The sequence below is a fragment of the Polypterus senegalus genome, chromosome 3 (genome assembly GCF_016835505.1).
Source record: "Polypterus senegalus isolate Bchr_013 chromosome 3, ASM1683550v1, whole genome shotgun sequence".
Lineage (NCBI taxonomy): Eukaryota > Metazoa > Chordata > Cladistia > Polypteriformes > Polypteridae > Polypterus > Polypterus senegalus.
In genome coordinates this window covers 46,059,479-46,080,504 of record NC_053156.1, presented here as the reverse complement: position 1 = coordinate 46,080,504, position 21,026 = coordinate 46,059,479, and the positions used below count along the sequence as shown (strand labels likewise).

Here is a 21,026-nt window from a genome sequence, read left to right as displayed (position 1 = left end):
ACCCTGATCCTGAATATTGGTATTCCACAGGGCTGTGTACTCAGCCCACTCCTCTACTACCTCTTCAAACTAGACTGTGTCCCTTTATATGGCTACCAACTCCATCATAAAGTTTGCAGACAACACCTCAAACTAGACTGTGTCCCTTTATATGGCTACCAACTCCATCATAAAGTTTGCAGACGACACCCCAGTAATAGGACTGATAAGTGACAATGCCGAGTCAGCCTACAGAGAGGAGGTTCAGCACCTAGCAACATGGTGGTCTGACAATAACCTCACCCTCAACACCAAGAAGATCAAAGAACTCAGTGTGGATTACCAGAAACAAAAGGCAGCAGACATGTTACCATCTATATAAATGGAGATGTGGTGGAATGTGTTTCCATTTTCAAACTCCTGGGCGTCTACATCTCTTGAGTGCCATTCTTGGACAATAAACACTTCCATTCTCGTTAAAAAAGTGCAACAGCAACCCTCACATGAGGTTTCCTAATTTTAGTTCATTTCAGTGTAATACTGCAATTGTATGATTGTATCGTGAAGTTTTCTTGTGTCAGTACTCTGTGAGGAAATGTCATGATGGCATCACTACTGGTGTGGGGAGATGCGCTAGTCTTTATTGACAGCTAAAAGTGATATGTGAATGATTAAATTTGCTATCATTTTAATATCTTTTTATTGTTATTAGTGTATCTGTATTTAATTTTGTTTGTTGAATTATTCATTATTCAGAAGCATAAAATGAATGTCAAGTCAATAAAGTTAGTTTGGAGTCTGCATTAACTGAGCACTAGACAACAATAGAGATATGGGCAAATGCAAAGAATAAAGAAGAGCTTCTGGTCATAATGATAATCTTGAGTAACAGAGGATATGTATCCTCTTATGGGTTTGGAGTGTTTGCCTGCTGTCCCCTCATCTGTGGTGGGCACACACATCCTGGATAAACATTCATCTGCCATGTCTGGATGTGTGCGCCTTCACTTATACTAATAATCCACACTTCTGTTTAAGGCTTTGGCACTAAGCTTACCCAAGAACTTTGCTTGTATGTGACAACAGATTTTTGCTTTTACAGGAAGAATTTCTTGGCATACATTTGTGGTCATAAAACAGAAAAGTTGAATTTAAAAAACTGATTGAAAATGGTTGTAGAACAAAAACATAAAAAACACATTTTTTACTTTGAGCGTCAAGAATATAGAATAGCAGAAGACAACTAATATATTTCCTTAAATAATGGCCAGATTGCCAGAGTATGATGCTCTGTTGCCAGATCAGTATTTTATTTTCTCCAAATGTTATTTTTATTATTTTAATGTTATTAAGATTGCCTTGCTTTACAGATCCGCTCCTTTTTAGATTCATTCCAGTTTTCATGCAGCCAAAACCGTTCAGTGGAGGATGTGGTCATGACTGTTCTTCATTATCAGTTATACACGTCTACAGGAACCACACTTATTTACTGTTTATTTACTTCACTTCGGCTTTTAACTGCATGAAGCTTGATACCCTTTGCAATACATTACAGCAGTTACAGGTGGGCTCCTACCTCACCCTATGGATTATGGACTTTCTCCTTAGCAGGGAGCAGTTTGTTAGGCTTAATAATTATATTTCTATAGTCCATTACACAACTGACAGGAGCTCCACAAGGCACAGGCCATCATCCCCATAATCTTCTCTATCTGAACTAATAGCTTGAGAGGATCTAGCAACAGTTGTTTGTCTGTCATGTTTGCAGATGACACATCATTCAATGACACCTCCAACAATGAGAACTCATTTCGAAGAAGGGGCCAAGACGATACAGATGTTGCGTCAGAAGCAGGACCTCCAGTGAAATGTGAGCTGCTCTCGCCACTAAACAAAGATCACAACTGCAGTATGGACAATGGAGATTTCATCGGAAGTACGTCCGTGTTACCATGTGCACATAGCCAATCATGTCATTAATTTGTGTTTTTTGGGCATGTCTTGCATTTAGTGATTTGTTCTTGTAAGTAGCCAAATTTCCACTTTTGGATAATAAACTAATTCTAAGATTGGATGTGAACATTTCATGGTTCTTGATTTCTTAAGACAGAACTTGATACAGGATAGTTGTGAAGTTCATTTTTGTGTCAACCTGTCACTTTTCTAGTAGAGGAACTACAATGAAGACAAGATGAGTTTTGTGTTTTGCTTTAGAAGAGAAAAGCTGCTTTCTGCTCGTAATACTTCTACTAATGAAAGCACCACAGGGATAAAGAGAGATTTATTTAATAGTGTTGTCCGTTAGATAAAGGAATAGGAGCGAGTGCAGTTGAGTTACTGCGATGGAGATGGCAACAAGAAAATAAGAACCCAGAGCCCGACCCTTGTGAGGGATAGACTACAAGGTTAAAGGAAATGAGGGCTGGGTGTCACAAATACATAAAGAAATAAGCAAAAAAATATACATATCCTAACACTTGTATTATTTAAGCTCATATATCACTTTGTTATTTATTAATTATAAAGATAATGCAGCATAAAACCAAAGTACAAAGGTTCTGAATGCACGTGGCTTAGTGAGACAAAGTGGTCAGTTAGAGACAAACCAAAACCTTGTCGTGGTCACACTTTATTTATTTATTTATTTATTTCTACAATTTTCTGTCATACAAAAGCGTTGTTGGGAACCTTGGAAAACGAGTTTAAAGATAAAGAAGACTGCAGGAAAGAAAATGCAGAAGCCAGGGGAAAAAATAGAATCAGAACTGATAAACTCTAAAAGGAACCAAGAATCAGAGGCAGAGTGTGAGGAAGATGTGGCTAGAAGTAGAAGTAATAATCAATGGGGGCTGAGGGATGACAAATTGGCCACAACTGAGGATAAACTGTCGCTAAGAAGATCGACAACACTTAATTTACAGTTGTCATATCAAAAAAGATCTTTTGTATTGTAAGAATAAACTGAAAATCATACAAGGAGGGTTTACACGTACTGAACTTGGAAGAATTGAAGACACACAAACTGGGAATTAGCAAAGACAGAAATAGTAGAGAGTGAGATTGGGAGGAGCAGGCAACTCTTAGGAACATACTGGTAACCAGTAAGAAAAAAACAAGACACAAGAAAAGATGGGGCAGGAGTTGTGTTGGGAATTGACGGAACAGAGACACTGGAGGAAGGTGTGAAGAAGAAATGAATGGCTCTGAGGACTAACAAAATATGTAAAAATAGGACTGGGATCAACAAACGAGTAACCAAAGGAATAAGGTGACGGAGGTGGAAGATGTGACTAGAAGTAAGATGTAATGAAAGTAGGGGCGAATTAAATGGAAACAGCAAAGAGTGATAAAGGCATACAGGAGACAGAAAGATTTGATTATTAAGAGAAAATTCAATCTGCAGACTTTAAAGAGGAAGAAAAAAGGAGGAATTGGCTAAATAAATCAGGTCAACCATGAAGCCATACAAAGTGGAAACCATCCATGGAAAGATACAAAGGGTGGCCATGTCAAGGACACTACCGTCAGGATCTGCTGCTCTTTAAGCCTATTTTAGTGTGTCTTGAATAGTCTTTCATTCTTTTACTGAAATTAATTTTTATTTATTTTCATATTTAGTTCTAGTGTCACTGGTTTCTAAGACCACCCTTCTATTGTGATGAAGTATGGAAAAATTGGTGCCTTTAATTATGAACAAGGGATTAACCCTCATTTAAACTTTATGATCGTCTTAACATTTCATACTTTGTTCATGACCAAGTTTTAACTAATTCTGGTCAGGAAAATTTGCCCGATCATTTTGATCACTGTCCCCATGAACATTTCTGATTTCTGGTTAACAATTCAAAAATGGTGACACTTGGTTTGCAGTCAGCAAATATTAGTTGTTTCTGGCTACACAAATTCAATGGTCACTACTTCTAAGTATACTAACTAGCTAGAGACTGTAAAAAAAGGAAACAGAAATGACCTGCAGAATCGAAAGTCAAAGAACAACCTAAAGGTCAAAACTGGAAGACAAGAAAAAATTTAGTCAAAGTCAGAAAGCAAAAAAAAAAAAAAAAAAGGATTCAAAAATAATCACGGGGATTCAAAATTTCAGAAAGGACTAAGCAGATGTCTTATGATGGAGAGAAAACACAGTTTAGCCATCAAACATGGACACCCTAGAAACATCCAGAATGATCTTTGTATCAGCATAAAGTTTAAATGAGTGCACCACAGGGGATTCTGGGAAAAAGCTCCATGGATAAGGCAGAAACACGACCCAACACAGTGGCACCCAAATGGGAAACAAAACAGCTGCTGAACTTCTTCAGAATAGATTCTAGACAAAATTAAACTCCAGATTCAAATTCCTTGAGTCTCTAAACCTTATAATCCTTGTATATATTGACAGGAAATGAACAGGAATTTATTAAAAATATGTAAAAGATGTCAAAAAAAGCCCAAAAATGAAACAAGAAAGAATCATACTGACTGCAGCAGACTTCCTTTTTGTTCAAGTGTAGGAAGACACCATGTGGTTCACCAGAGGAAGGTTGAGAGTAATTGGTACCCTTTGAGAAATCCAAGGAATTTCTTTTAGTACACTACAGGGCAAATGACAGGGAAAATGCCAGGAATGCCCAGACCAATACTCAGATTGACCATCAAACTATAAACCGACAACAGAGACCATTTCTGGCCACAAAGCCTGTCGAAAGCTGGTAAGAGACCACAAGTCTTACTGGCTCACCACAGCCAGTAAATGAATCCTAGCTTGGGTCTTATTTCTTATTTAGAGGAAAGGCCAGGAAGAAGTGACAGGGAACCAGCACTCTTCTGCCCAATTTGCTAGATGACAACTCAGAGCTTTTTACTGGAAGGAGTACAGTCATAATGCCCCTTTAAGAAAACAGATAACAAAAAGGATGACTTAGAAATAGAGGCCTTTGAGCACTATGAAGAACTCAAGGGGTCAGTGCATAGTGGCAACTACGAGTAGCTCTGTCATGGTGCCATTTTAGTCCACAACATCAGAAATAATTAAACAGTCTATCCAGGAAGTGACTTTGGGAGAAACCATACATAATAGAATAATCCACTGCATCCACTGAACAGGATCATCTCCAGACAGAGGAGCAGCTTGAGCGACAGACTGCTGTCACCGTCCTGCTCCACTGACAGACTGACAAAATCGTTCCTCCCCGACACTATGCGACTCTTCGGTTCCACCCGGGGGGGTAAACGTTAACACAACACAAGATTATACCTGCCTCACAGTCTCCACCTTGCATTTTTTAACTTGCACTGCTTTTTTTTTAATTTTTTTTTATTGCTCTTTAATTAATATTGTTTTTATCAGTATTTTGCTGCTGGAGTATGTGATTTTCCCCTTGAGGATTAATAAAGTATCTATCTATCTATCTATCTATCTATCTTTCTATCTATCTATCTATCTATCTATCTATCTATCTATCTATCTATCTATCTATCTATCTATCTACAGTGGTGTGAAAAACTATTTGCCCCCTTCCTGATTTCTTATTCTTTTGCATGTTTGTCACACAAAATGTTTGTGATCATCAAACACATTTAACCATTAGTCAAATATAACACAAGTAAACACAAAATGCAGTTTTTAAATGATGGTTTTTATTATTTAGGGAGAAAAAAAATCCAAACCTATATGGCCCTGTGTGAAAAAGTAATTGCCCCCTGAACCTAATAACTGGTTGGGCCACCCTTAGCGGCAATAACTGCAATCAAGCGTTTGCGATAACTGGCAATGAGTCTTTTACAGCACTCTGGAGGAATTTTGGCCCACTCATCTTTGCAGAATTGTTGTAATTCAGCTTTATTTGAGGGTTTTCTAGCATGAACCACCTTTTTAAGGTCATGCCATAGCATCTCAATTGGATTCAGGTCAGGACTTTGACTAGGCCACTCCAAAGTCTTCATTTTGTTTTTCTTCAGCCATTCAGAGGTGGATTTGCTGGTGTGTTTTGGGTCATTGCCCTGTTGCAGCACCAAGATCGCTTCAGCTTGAGTTGACGAACAGATGGCCGGACATTCTCCTTCAGGATTTTTTGGTAGACAGTAGAATTCATGGTTCCATCTATCACAGCAAGCCTTCCAGGTCCTGAAGCAGCAAAACAACCCAAAGACCATCACACTACCACCACCATATTTTACTGTTGGTATGATGTTCTTTTTCTGAAATGCTGTGTTCCTTTTACGCCAGATGCAACGGGACATTTGCCTTCCAAAAAGTTCAACTTTTCTCTCATCAGTCCACAAGGTATTTTCCCAAAAGTCTTGGCAATCATTGAGATGTTTCTTAGCAAAATTGAGACGAGCCCTAATGTTCTTTTTGCTTAACAGTGGTTTGCGCCTTGGAAATCTGTCATGCAGGCCGTTTTTGCCCAGTCTCTTTCTTATGGTGGAGTCGTGAACACTGACCTTAATCGAGGCAAGTGAGGCCTGCAGTTCTTTAGACATTGTCCTGGGGTCTTTTGTGACCTCTCGGATGAGTCGTTCTGCGCCTTGGGGTAATTTTGGTCGGCCGGCCACTCCTGGGAAGGTTCACCACTGTTCCATGTTTTGCCATTTGTGGATAATGGCTCTCACTGTGGTTCACTGGAGTCCCAAAGCTTTAGAAATGGCTTTATAACCTTTTCCAGACTGATAGATCTCAATTGCTTCTGTTCTCATTTGTTCCTGAATTTCTTTGGATCTTGGCATGATGTCTAGCTTTTGAGGTGCTTTTGGTCTACTTCTCTGTGTCAGGCAGCTCCTATTTAAGTGATTTCTTGATTGAAACAGGTGTGGCAGTAATCAGGCCTGGGGGTGGCTACGGAAATTGAACTCAGGTGTGATACACCACAGTTAGGTTATTTTTAACAAGGGGCAAATACTTTTCACACAGGGCCATGTAGGTTTGGATTTTTTTTCTCCCTAAATAATAAAAACCATCATTTAAAAAATGCATTTTGTGTTTACTTGTATTATCTATCTATCTATCTATCTATCTTTCTATCTATCTATCTATCTATCTATCTATCTATCTATCTATCTATCTATCTATCTATCTATCTATCTATCTATCTATCTATCTAATATTGAGGGCAGAACAAAAGAAATTCAAAAAGACCTGGATGTCCTCCACAGCTGGCCAAACACTAGGAAAACGCAGTGTAATGAAGACAAGTGCAAAATGAAAATTAATTAGAAATGTAAGCTGGACTCCAGGAAAGCAGACATTTCTATTAATTACGAGTTTTATGCTGCTACATCCAAAGAATGTACAGAAATTATTAAAAAGAGAAGTAAAATGCCACACTAAAACCTCCTTAACCTTGAGTAGAGACAATCAGGTTAGGACCACCACATCCAGGTCTTAAAAATGTAAAGCTACCCATAAGATTGATTTAGTAGGATTATTTTATTTAAATGGTGAATCCTGTACTGGAGACACCTAGTGGAGTCTAAGGGGAAGATCATTTAAGAAATAATCCATTAAGTATTTTTTACACAATATTTATGGAGGAAACTAAAGAAAAATCTAGAAAGTCACACACATGAATTAGAAATTTTGATAACTTAAAAAAAAGGCAATCATTTGGAGGCATTCATGCATTATGACATGGGGCGACTGCCCACAGTATAACTCTGCATACTTGGATAAATGATGGTTTTAAAAACTAATAGAGTGCCACACCAAGTGGTCTGGAGGTGAATGAGAAGGAAATAAGTACTAGAGAAGTATGTTAGAATTGTCCAGGAGATGTATGAGGGAGTGAAGACTCAGGTTAAAAGCAGTGTTGGGGGAACAGTTAGAGTAGGTCTACACCTGGGATCTTCTATAAGTCCTCACCTCTTTGATCTGGTTCTGGTAGTGTTGACTTGTGGTATTAAAGACCAATCCCCTGGACCCTTTTTTTGCTAAAGACATTGTGTTATGTAACACCAGAAAGAAGGAAGGAAGTGGAGAGGAAGCTGGAAGAATGGGGAAGGGCTTTGGAAGATAGAGGACTGAAGATTGATGGAAGTATTGCTTGATCAAAGAATTAAGGCAAAGGTTAAAGGTGAAGTTTTTAAGACCATGGTGAGACCACCAAGAATGTATTGAGCTAAGGTATGGCCAATAAACGGGAAAGCAGTAGAAGAAGCTGGATGTGACAGACATGAGAATGTTGAGATGGATGTGTGGAGTTACATTAAAGGACAAAATAAGAAATGAGACAATTAGAGGTAAAACAAAAGCGTAAAATATATCAAAGAAAATAAAGTAGTAGTGGTAGTAGAGTGATGTGCTGATTTAGCCATTTATGGACACAATGAGAAGTAAAGCAAAACTGAGACAAGGTGTAATGGAGAAGAGCCTCAAAACTTGTAATCTATTCAGTTAGCAAATAAAAGGTAACATTTTGCTTCAATTCTCATTGCATAAGAAAGTACAGGAAAGTAGGTTGACTTGGTAATGGCATGTGATGAGGAGAGACAATGAATATTTGGGTAAAACAGTGATGGAAATGGCACAACAGAAGAAAAAGGACAGGTGGATAGATAAAGTAAAAGAAAAATTAAAGGAAAAGGGTTTGAGGTGGCAAGAGATGCAGGACTGAGCTGTATGGAGAAGATTGTTCTTGCACTTTAACCCCACTTACTGTAGCAGTGGGACTAAGTTGAGAGGAAGAAGAAGATGATGAGAGAAACTTTCAAGAATAAAGGCAAATAAAAAAAATGTAAGATGGAGGTGGTCTGAGGGAGAGATAAACTACAAAAGTAGCATAAAATACATTTCCCGCAGGCAGTCTGACAAGAAAAGCTGGGCCTTCTTACCTTCATGGCAGCTCTAGAGGTGTCTGGAATGCCATCATTGTATTTCCCGGTGATCAATCCACAGGCAAGGGGTGACCATGTCATAGCTCCCACCCCTGGCAAATAACAAGATGACAACAGGAGTCACTGAGTTATGCAGTTACCTTACAGACACACGGCAAATGAGAAGCTCAGCTGACACATTGAAATTGATTATTAACAGTACTAAAGCCACTTGATAAAAAAGCGGATTGACCTTTGACCCTAGCATACCGAAGGAAGGTTGTAGCAGGAGAGGGACTCACCAATCTTATGATAGAGCTCTGGAAGCTGGACTTCCACTTTGTCCCTCTGGAAGAAATGGTATTCAGCCTGCTCACATACTGGGGGGATCAGGTTGAACTGGCGGGCAACAGAGTACGCCTCCTACAGGCAGATAAAGACAAAACACAATTAATTGATGTTTTGTAACTTTAAAAAAGTTAACAGGGACAAAATTATGGTGGCATGCTGGAGTGTCTATAGAAGTGGACTACACAAGAGAAGGTCGGAGACTCAGAGTTCACTGTAGGCTCAGTGAGCACCTCATTGCAATGGCGCTTAACACCTACTCATGCACACATTAAGAAACAAATTGCAATATGGTTGGTGTCTATGCATACATTTTTTCCTAAGTTAGTTTCATGATTCATTTAGAAAATAAAAAACTGATCCTTGCTACTGTTCTATTTTTTGTTTAACGCTATGCCATTCTGAAGTTTTCACATGATGGTGTTCATCATGGCAATGGCATCATGGGATCTGATGTATAAATAGGGGGACCTAAACACTTATCTGTATTCCTCGGTGGATACTGCAGTCTTTTGAACTTCATAGTGACAGTTTTGTTTTCAACTAGGCCCTTGTGGTAGGGTTTTTGTTGAATTTTTGTCACCACCTGTTTTTGACTTTGAACTATGATATTTGTCTTGCACTTTTGATTCATGTTTACTTAATTCGATTTGCCTTCTCGGCTTAGACCCTCTTCTCTGTCTGCCCTCATTTCTTGCCTTAAAAGTCATTTCCTGGCTCTCTTCTTTCCCACAATGATCCTCAGAGTATTCTTCCTCTCAAAGAGGAAGAAGGAGGAGAAGGAGGTGTCATGTTCTGTGACTTGAGACTGATGGCATCACCAGATAAGCCTGGAGGAGGAGGAGGAGGAGGAGGAGGAGAAGGTGCTATATACTGTGTAAGGGCCCTAAGGGATGGACTGGCACCCCAACTGGAATGCAGGATGATTCTTGGCCTGGATAGTAAGCCATAATAGAAGGACACAATATATGGAGGCACAGTTAGGTCCATAAATATTTGCACAGAGACAACTTTTTTCTAATTTTGGTTCTGTACATTACCACAATGAATTTTAAATGAAACCACTCAGATGCAGTTGAAGTGCAGACTTTCAGCTTTAATTCAGTGGGTTGAACAAAAAGATTGCATAAAAATGTGAGGCAACTAAAGCATTTTTTTAAACGATTCCTTCATTTCAGGGGCTCAAAAGTAATTGGACAATTGACTCAAAGGCTATTTCATGGGCAGGTGTGGGCAAGTCTGTAGTTATGCCATTATCAATTAAGCAGATAAAAGGCCTGGAGTTGATTTGAGGTGTGGTGCTTGCATGTGGAAGATTTTGCTGTGAACAGACAACATGTGGTCAAAGGAGCTCTCCATGCAGGTTAAAGAAGTCATCCTTAATCTGCGAAAACAGAAAAAACCCATCACGAGAAATTGCTCCAATATTACGAGTGGCAAAATCTACAGTTTGGTACATCCTGAGAAAGAAAGCAAGCACTGCTGAACTCAGCAACGCAAAAAGACCTGGACGTCCACGGAAGACAACAGTGGTGGATGATCGCAGAATCATTTCCATGGTGAAGAGAAACCCCTTCTTGGCTGCTATAGCAGCAATTTCCTCAACTGTAAGCAAACATACTAAACCAACATACTGCGCAAAACAAAAATGAAAGCATCTGTAATGTAAGCCGCTGTGTCCATAGGTACTGCCATTACAGTAAATGAAAAAGAAAAAAAAAAGAAAATGAATTAATGGATGGACTGGGGGAGGATGTCTGTCAACAGCAGTTCTTTCACCAGTGCAATAGATGACAAGGCTCCTCTGGCATGGCTCCAGTATGGATCCCTGCCAGCAATCCTTGGGATTCGTAATCCTGAGGGACAACCCTGTCAGGGTCCTTGGGTACCACCAGAGGGCACTGCAGAGAGAAGAACTCCCTGTTTTGTGGGGCTTCCGTGTGACTTGGAGGAGCTTCTGCCATTCAGTGCTGTGGCATCGGGAATACTTCCCAGGTCCAACATAAAAGAAGCTGCTTGATCTCCTCCAGGTCATTTGGAGTCGGGTGGAAGAGGGACAAGGCTCGCCTGGAGGAGTGGAAGGAGAGGGAAAAGGAGAAAGGAGAAGAGTACTTGTGTTTGTGTCACTTTTGAAGTCTTTTTGTAAGGTATTTATGCAAATAAACCTTTTATTTAAACTGGGACAACTGTAACTAAAGACTGATGACATCTCCAGATAAGCATGGAGAAGGAGGAGGAGGAAGTACTATATGCTGTAACCAGAGACTAATGACATCTCCAGGAAGGCCTGGCCTCAAAAGATATGCTTTGTTGGCTTTTGGGTGTTTTATTTTCATTTGAAACTATTTTCCACTGCTTTACGGAGCATCTGTGGTGGTGGACTTCTGGTATGTCATGAAGTGCATGAAATCAGTTGCCATCCTAAGAGAAGAGGTGGACATGTGCAATGATTTACAGGAGAATTTAATCTTTATCTTGGTATGTGTTTAGTGAAATTTCTTCTAAGGGCAATTAAATGTAAGGTGAAATACAGTACTGTAAGTAAGCCAAGGTCAAAACCAGGAAGATTGTTCATCAAAATCAAAGGGCAAGAGGAATTTCATTAAAGGCATGAAAAGAGAGTTTGCAACATTAATTCAGAAGCCCTTCACAAAAACATTGCTTTTGTAAAGTATGTTTTCTTTTTTTACTCAATGATATAGAGAAGTGATCAACACAGTCTTTTATAGAAGTGGAATGATGATGTGATTTTGTGAAGGCAAAGTCGGTGATATGATGGCAACCATCAACAACATGGCAGTGTTCATAACAAGATAATTTGGCATAATGGTTTATGAAAAAAACATTTTAACTTTGTAACTTTTTTTTTTCAAAGCAGATACAGTATCTATTATGAGGGCCTATAAATACAAAGGTCTGTCTGAACAAAAGATTGAAACTGGTGAGCGACAGAGATCTGCTGTACAAAAGGGGCAGAGCTTTTCTATTCAAGGAGTCTCAGGTCTTTTAATGCGTAACACAGCAGCTAGGAATGTTCTACCAGTCCCTAAAGCCAGGAATGTTCTACCAGTCCCTAAAGGCTCTCATACTGCTCTTTATGGTGCTCTGCTGGGAGATTAACATCAGATGCTTGAATTAGCTGATGAGGAAGACCACCTGTATTGTAAGAATGTCTATAGACTGGATAGGCTTTGGTCTCCTTAACCCTAAACTGGATTAAAGCAAGTGGACGAATGGATGTTGTTGAAAATAAATGCCAGCAAAATCTTGGAAAGACATGCGACCAAACCGCAGACATGAAATGTCATTGCGGCTCCTTCCTTGGTTTTTCATTGTGATAATTATGAAAGGTAATAAATTACTAAAACACAAATTCCTGTGAGTGTAAACCTGCCTTATTCAATAAATTCACCAGTCTGCTGGTAACTGGAACAAATTTCACGCCGAAGTTATAGGTAGCAAAACGTTTAGGGCCTTATCATATGTCTTAGCGATTCAGATTTGAAAAGTAGGGTCCACACTCACCATAATCTCCATTGCACTCCAGCGAGATGTCCCCCAGTACATGGCCATACCCTGGTTAATGACAAAAGTCATGGCACGCACAACCTCTGCATGAAACACAACAGAAAGTACATTACACATCTAATGCCTGTAATTAGGACCTGTCATTTATTTCCTTCTATGGTACAAAATGGCTAAGGAGTTGGGTTGGAGTTAATCACGTGGAAACAGTGGCACAGAAAACATACACTCAATAGGCAAAATAAACTGAGAATGAGAGTTTGATCCTAAACCTCTACAGCTTCAGGTAATGTGAGCATTGACACAACAGGTAAGCTGACTTATGTTTACTATTTATGAGAACGGCGTTATGCATTTTATATATGCAGTACCACTACAACTACTACTACACATTGTGAGAGAAGGCCGGCAGCTTATCCTGGCCAATATGTCCACACCACCAGATGGAGTCCTCCCTGCAACATGGAGGTGCCCTGAATTCCCGCAGGGCATCATGGACAATGGAGTTCGGCTTCACAGCCCTGCTGGATAACGTTGGGGCCACCAGGGGCCGCTGTAGGGAGGCACAGGGATTTCTATTTTCCTTATAGCCTGGAAGTATTCCCAAGTCATGGGGACGGAAGAACTGAAGTACTTCCGGGCTGAAGAAAAATAAGTTTTCATTTGACTCGGAAGTGCTATGGAATCACATGGACTGATGGACAGAAGCACTTCCTGGTCAAGGACTATTTAAAGGACTATGGGAAACCCAGCAAGCTGAGCCAGAGTTGGGAGGGAGTGCAACAGAGCTGCTAGGTGGAGAGGAGAAATTGTTATTATTGTTGTATTATTATTACTGTTTATTATTGAGTATTGTGGAGGTGGAGGTTTTTTGTGCACATTATTGAGAAATTAAAATTATTTCTAATACTTTTACCTGGTGTCTGGACATGCTGTCTACGGGTCTGGAGGAGCGACAGTGCCCCCCTCCTGGTGTCACAACATCTAATATTGTGGTCATTCCAGACCTCAGAAACCTAAAAGTGAGCAACCTTGCTGGATCTTAGAAACATTAGGATGCATTGTTTAAATGTAAAAGGATGACAAATTAAAAGAAAATAGAACATTAAATGCCATCATTGTTTCCAAAGGAAGCACTTCACTAGAATTCTTATCTAAACTTCAGAAGATTTTGGGAAATTCCTCTGGTGTTGCCCGTTCTCATTTTCATCTTTGTGATTTAAGCTCTTCTTCTTTGCCCCTAAGAAAAACCTTCCCATAGACAATTGCCTGTCAAAAAATAAAATTTGTGTGAAGAAATCTTCCATCTAGTCTATGCTGTCAAACAACTGTGTTCTCCTCTCGTCTCCTCAAATAAAGCCATAGAAATGTGTTCAGTTTATACTGCTTCATTGAGAACTGTTTAAAGGCATTTTTTGAGGTTTTTTTAAGTGCAAGTTGTTTCACCATAAATATAACCGTCAAGCTTCAAATGTCACTTGTTATTGATTAGTGCCATCAGTACTAACATCAAAACACTGCAACCAGCCCACTTTGCCATTCAACGTGTAATTTATTTCAGCCTGACAATGTCTTCTGCAGTTGTGTTCATTGGCAGTGATTTATATAAATGAAGGTCATAAGGTACAGCATTTAAATATTCTTACCAGACAAATGTCTGAATGTTAGCATCATCCACCAGCAGATCAAAAGCACTCACTTTCCACATTTTAGCCATGATGCTGCTTCACGCAACGGTATCTTATTAACTGTATTTTGACGGCTTTTCCTTTTATGATATTTGGAATTACTTTTGCAGCAGGCTTGATTAAACTATCTGCTCTAAATGGTCTCTTCTAGCTTTTTCACAAACTTTAATACCCTTTGAAGATATAGCATTTTCACTGCCAAAACAAAAACAACGCACAATCCTCCTATTTTGTATCACTTTATAAAAATCTTCCAATGCATTACTCCTACACTGGTGCTGGAATGAGAAGAATGGCAATGTCAGTGTGATTCACAAATTGCTTCACTTGCATTTTCACTGTCTGATCAAAAGGGGGCATCCACGATTCCAGACACAAGGGCATGTACACAGTCAAGGGTTCAAATAAAGTGAATTTTATTACACAAAATGCCTTTTTCAGGTACAAAAATGTACTCACAAGCATGACTCCAATAATAATTCACCTCTCTTCTCCTCCAGGCAAGTCTTGTCCTCTACCTCCCGACTCTAACTTGCTTGGATGAGATCGAATGGCTGCTTTTATGCTAAACCTGGGAGTACTTCTGGGGTCACATGATTGCACCCTAAAAGCACTTCTGGGTCAGGTGGAACTCTGTGCAAGACCTCACTCCAACAGCTCCCTCCGGTGGCACCCACGTTCTCCAACAGGGCTGTCCATCAGGGCTACAGTTCCCAAGGTGCCCTGTGAGGTGTACACGTGAGAGCTCTACCCAAAGGATGCTGGCATCTGGCGTACTGGGGAACTACATGGCAGGACAGAGACAGTAGGTACCTTTCCTGGCTGGGACGCCTGTCCATCTAGATCAGTGGTGGCGAACCTATGGCACGCGTGCCAAAGGGGGCACTCAGAGCCCTCTCAGTGGGCATGCGCGCCGTCGCCCGAGCACAGAGTTCGTTACTATAAAGCCAGAGGAATGCGGGGCCGGGCCGCTCTCCTCACCGCTCCCCCTTTTCACGCGCGCCGGAGGACTTTTCTCACATCACCGCCTCTGCCCAGCAGCCCAATGGGAGCGCGCCCTTCCTCTCCTGTCTGGGGTAAGGCGGGCGGCACACATGCTGCTTGAGGGTGCGGCACGGACTGCAGCCTTTTGAGTCTGTGATTCCTGTGGTGGGGTTAGAGGGGATGTGGTATAGCGGGTCCACAGCTCAAAATTGAAAAGGCAGTTTTAACAGATAATTGCTGCACTCGCGGCTTAAAGGGGGTTATGGTAGAGTGGCCGGAGCGGTTTCCGGAGCTTTGTGATGCGGGCAGTCCTCGCTTAAGCGCACAGGTGAGGAGTCGTCCGCATCTGTAATTATTGCCGGGAGTTGCTAATCGCCACACCTGATCCACGACCCCGTAATATATAATGGAAGCTTTGGGGCGGAGCTTAATAGGGAAGACCTGCGTGAAACACTTGAGAGGATCGAAGGGATGACAAAGGACAGCACAGTTAGTTATGAAAATGAAATCCTTAAAGTGTGGAATTCTCTGCCAAATAATCTTAAGTCAATGAAAGCACTTGAGATTGCTTTCCTTACTTTGTTTGGAACATCTTATGCTTGTGCGCAGCTGTTTTCAGCTTTGAATTAAATCAAATCTGACACCAGAAACAGACTAACAGATGACCTGAGTGCTGCATGTGTTGCTCTCAAGCTTACAAAGTATGAGCCAAGGTTAGACAAATTATCAGCATGCATACAACAGCAAAAAACACATTAATTGTTCAAAAGCATACCGAATGCAAACTTTTACCTTTCAACAAAAAGTTGTTTGTATCATTGAAAGCTCCGCTATTATGTTTTTCTTTTAAGACAAAAGATGTTAATGTATGAGTGGCTTTTCTAAACTAAAAGCTCAGTAGATAGACAGACAGAGCATCAGTATTGGCAGTTCAGTCCAATTTATCATCCAGCTGCACTCCCAGGTATTTATAGGTCTGTACCCTCTGCACACACTCACCTCTGATGATCACGGGGTCCATGAGGGGCCTGGGCCTCCTAAAATCCACCACCAGCTCCTTGGTTATGCTGGTGTTCAGTTTTAGGTGGTATTCAGGTTAAATTACCATGTTGGCACTTTGCGATAAATAAGTGGGTTTTGGATTGCAGTTTGGGCACTTGGTTTCAAAATGGTTCGCCATCACTGATCTAGATCCTCCCCTATGGCCTCCCAACTGGGTAGGGAACACTCATCCTCTATTTGGCACCTACAACTTATACACCGCATTGGATATGTGTTTGAATTTTCACAGTTCTTGTTTTTCAATGTTCCGTGTTTTCAGTGATCAATAATAATCCATCAGCTTTGAGGACATGATTAAGTTACATGAACTTCTAAAGTTACATATGATAATGACCTTAACCACAACTCTAATTACTGTAATAAATCAATACTAGAAGAACAGTAGGTGAGTGGACTGAGAGTGGGTTAAGAGTGAAATTGATGCCACTGTGACAAAGTGGACTAAAACAAAATCAGTTAGCAGAAGTAAAATGATACATTTGTTTATGGATCTTTAGAGCCGTACAATTAAAAATATGCTAAAGTTACATAAACAGCAAAATATAAGTAGAAATTAAACACTACAAGTAATTGTTTGAGCTCATGATGAATAATACACTTTAACGAAATGACACTCACGGTATAAAGGTTTAACATGAGCAAATGGTAGCCATATGGAGTGTTTTATATTGTGTGATTTGGGGCTCTGCTTGCCAACCCCCCGGGTTTGGTTAACCAGATATACAATTTAAAGAGATTGCTATTTTCATGAGAATTGTAACGTATGCATTATTTTCACTTTTACTTTAAAACTTCAGTTAAAACAATATTTGGAATGAACTTTTCTTCAAAATTGCATTGAATTTTGAGTCCATGTTTGGATTTAAATCGTGACAATGCAACATATAACTGCTCGTGAGTAAAAATCGTTTCTTTCTCTCTAATAAATAAACCGACTTTTTCAAATGTTTGTCCCTGTGATTTGTTAATTGTCATAGCAAAAGCTATTCTCACAGGAAACTGTAAACGTTTTAATACAAATGGCATATCAAGATCTCCTTTTGTGTCTAATGTTATTCACAGAATATGTACTACATTACCTTTCTTGTCACCTGTCCAGATTTTACATATTAGAATTGTTCAACCAATTCATAATACAACTAATCTTGTTCCATTGCATAGTCCATCACTCATACATAAATTACGCAATAACATTACGCTACATCCTTCTTTCAACAGTAATTTGTCCGGTGGAAGACCAGATAGTGTTAACATTTGTAGATATTCTATGGGATATTGTAAATTTATGTTTTCATCTTTTGCACAATCATCACCAACTGCTCCTGCATAGTCTATTGACATGCATTTAAACAATTTGCTGTGTAACTGATTGACAATTTTCACGTTAATTCGTTTGACTTTAATGCTACTCGCTGCCATAATGGGTGATTCTAACCTGGATCTTCGTAAGTGTGTGTGTGTGTATATATACACTCACCTAATGGATTATTAGGAACACCATACTAATACGGTGTTTGACCCCCTTTTGCCTTCAGAACTGCCTTAATTCTACGTGGCATTGCTTCAACAAGGTGCTGAAAGCATTCTTTAGAAATGTTGGCCCATATTGATAGGATAGCATCTTGCAGTTGATGGAGATTTGTGGGATGCACATCCAGGGCACGAAGCTCCCGTTCCACCACATCCCAAAGATGCTCTATTGGGTTGAGATCTGGTGACTGTGGGGGCCATTTTAGTACAGTGAACTCATTGTCATGTTCAAGAAACCAATTTGAAATGATTCGAGCTTTGTGACATGGTGCATTATCCTGCTGGAAGTAGCCATCAGAGGATGGGTACATGGTGGTCATGAAGGGATGGACATGGTCAGAAACAATGCTCAGGTAGCCCGTGGCATTTAAATGATGCCCAATTGGCACTAAGGGGCCTAAAGTGTGCCAAGAAAACATCCCCCACACCATTACACCACCACCACCAGCCTGCACAGTGGTAACAAGGCATGATGGATCCATGTTCTCATTCTGTTTATGCCAAATTCTGAGTCTACCATTTGAATGTCTCAACAGAAATCGAGACTCATAAGACCAGGCAACATTTTTCCAGTCTTCAACTGTCCAATTTTGGTGAGCTCGTGCAAATTGTAGCCTCTTTTTCCTATTTGTAGTGGAGATGAGTGGTACCCGGTGGGGTCTTCTGCTGTTGTAGCCCATCCGCCTCAAGGTTGTGCGTGTTGTGGCTTCACAAATGCTTTGCTGCATACCTCGGTTGTAACGAGTGGTTATTTCAGTCAAAGTTGCTCTTCTATCAGCTTGAATCAGTCGGCCCATTCTCCTCTGACCTCTAGCATCAACAAGGCATTTTCACCCACAGGACTGCCGCATACTGGATGTTTTTCCCTTTTCACACCATTCTTTGTAAACCCTAGAAATGGTTGTGCGTGAAAATCCCAGTAACTGAGCAGATTGTGAAATACTCAGACCGGCCCGTCTGGCACCAACAACCATGCCACTCTCAAAATTGCTTAAATCACCTTTCTTTCCCATTCTGACATTCAGCTTGGAGTTCAGGAGATTGTCTTGACCAGGACCACACCCCTAAATGCATTGAAGCAACTGCCATGTGATTGGTTGATTAGATAGTTGCATTAATGAGAAATTGAACAGGTGTTCCTAATAATCCTTTAGGTGAGTGTAAGTAAGCCCTTTAATGGATTGGTGTCTGTCCAGATTAAGTACCGGAATGCACCTAATGACCGTGGTCTTGTTTGAAAATAGTTGTAAGTAGGGCGTGACTTGAAAGAATTTAATGGCAAAAGTCACGCGGAACTTCCTTCCAAAAAGTCTCTTCAAAAAGTCACGTCTCGTTCCAAGATTATTTTATTGTAATAGAAAGACATCCAGAATGGATGACCAGTTCTGAGCAATTAAAATATCACTTTATGTGATATAATGACTTTCACCTTGCTGTTCACAAGTGTTCTGTATATTATACTTTAAGAACCACTGGCTTAGAACTTTTCCCAACCTTAGATTTTTCTAAATATTTTACTTAAAAGCTAATTTACAACAAACACACTCAGGTAACAAAAAGCTCCAAGTTTGCTAGGTGTAGAGTATACAGATTGTATATACATCAGAACAACTGTTATGAGAACAGGCCATATAGTCCAACAAACGCGTCCATCCTATTCATCTAGACTGTCCACAGTAACATCAAATTGAGATTTGAAGGCCCTGAAAGTCCATCTCTCCACCACACTACTTAGACATTTATTCCACGTGTCTATGGTTCTTTGTGTGAAAATAATCTTTCTAACCTTTGTGAAAAGTCTACATATAACAAGTTTCCAACTGTCCCCGTGTTCTTGATGAACTCATTTTAAAATAACAGTCTCAATCCACTGGACTAATTCCTTTCATAATTTAAACACTTCTGCATGTCATCTTTTAACCTTCATTTGCTTAACCTGAAAAGGTTCAAATCCTTCATTCACTCCTTATATCTCACTCAGCTTTGCTATTTGCATCTTATTCATACTTGCCTAATGGTTAAAAAATAAATAATTATAAACTGAAAATTCATCAGACAAATTAAGTAAAACATGGAAACCAAAAAGCCTCCTTCCAATAAAAGTTACCACAGACATCTTTCTTAAATTTAATAATAAAACAAAAATTTGCACTTTCTTTTTATTACTTCCTAGAACCACCTAAATAAACCAGAAGTTCAAATATCAAAAGTATTTGACATGGACATATTTGGAATAAATGTCAGCAGCCATTATGGCCCTCCCAGACTTGACTGATTGCCCCGGTATAGAGTGACTGACTTGTTCGGCTCAATTAAAAATTATTCTAAACATTTTTTTTATTTTTCTGCTAGGCGTTTATCATTGAACAAATGAGCAGGGACCAGTTCTTTGTGAGCTGCAATGAAGCAATAAGTAAAGCATGCAAACTTTGGTGAACACTCAGCTAATCATGGCCCTTACCTTCCATGGGGCTGTTGACATCTGTACGGTTAGCAAATACAAGGTCCACATATTCCAGCTGAAGTCTCTCCAGTGACCCCTTCAGACCTGTGTAGAAAAGTAACCACATCAGGTTGCAGATAACAGACTTTGAGAGACTACCCAATGGCATCCTGCAGAGTACCTTAAAGCCCAGACAAACACTTTACATAATCTGTGGCCAGATGACAATTAGGATTTCCTAGAAGGGCCTTCAACTGTGTAGCCTAACTGATGTGGAGCCCATCTAACATGCCCCGCTCTTTCAACAAGCAATTCCTGGATAGAAGAACCTTTAGAGGTTCCTGCCACTGAGGTAACACTCTGGCCTACCTTCAATTATGTGCTTCCTGGACAGACCCCTCTCTGTTTCAGCCCTAGAACACAAGAAGCAGATGTTTTATGTGCAGCACCCACCATCTTATCCACCAATACAATGAATACATACATATTACAGATAAAAAAGAAAACTTGCACACAAAGAGCACATTCATGCATCTAGGGCATGCAAATTCTGTTAAGGACAGGTTACAGCAAAAGCATTAATATTATTAGATTTTTTAATATGTTGTATATGCAGTAGCTATAGAAATAACTATTTGTTGGAGTTTACTTTAAAGGAT

The 21,026-nt window shown here is 39.9% G+C and overlaps 1 protein-coding gene across 2 annotated transcripts in view; it reads right to left on the bottom strand.

Moving 5' to 3' along the window:
- The window catches only part of LOC120525098 (voltage-gated potassium channel subunit beta-3-like), a 242,011-nt gene that overhangs the window by 20,609 nt on the left and 200,376 nt on the right, over positions 1-21,026 (bottom strand). For both annotated transcript variants that reach the window (XM_039747100.1, XM_039747101.1), the window contains exons 7-11: positions 20,737-20,780; positions 20,386-20,472; positions 12,661-12,746; positions 9,090-9,210; positions 8,806-8,900 (exon numbers count right to left, since the gene is read on the bottom strand). In XM_039747100.1, coding sequence (XP_039603034.1) covers positions 8,806-8,900; positions 9,090-9,210; positions 12,661-12,746; positions 20,386-20,472; positions 20,737-20,780 — 433 coding nt within the window. The remainder of the gene's footprint in view (positions 1-8,805; positions 8,901-9,089; positions 9,211-12,660; positions 12,747-20,385; positions 20,473-20,736; positions 20,781-21,026) is intronic.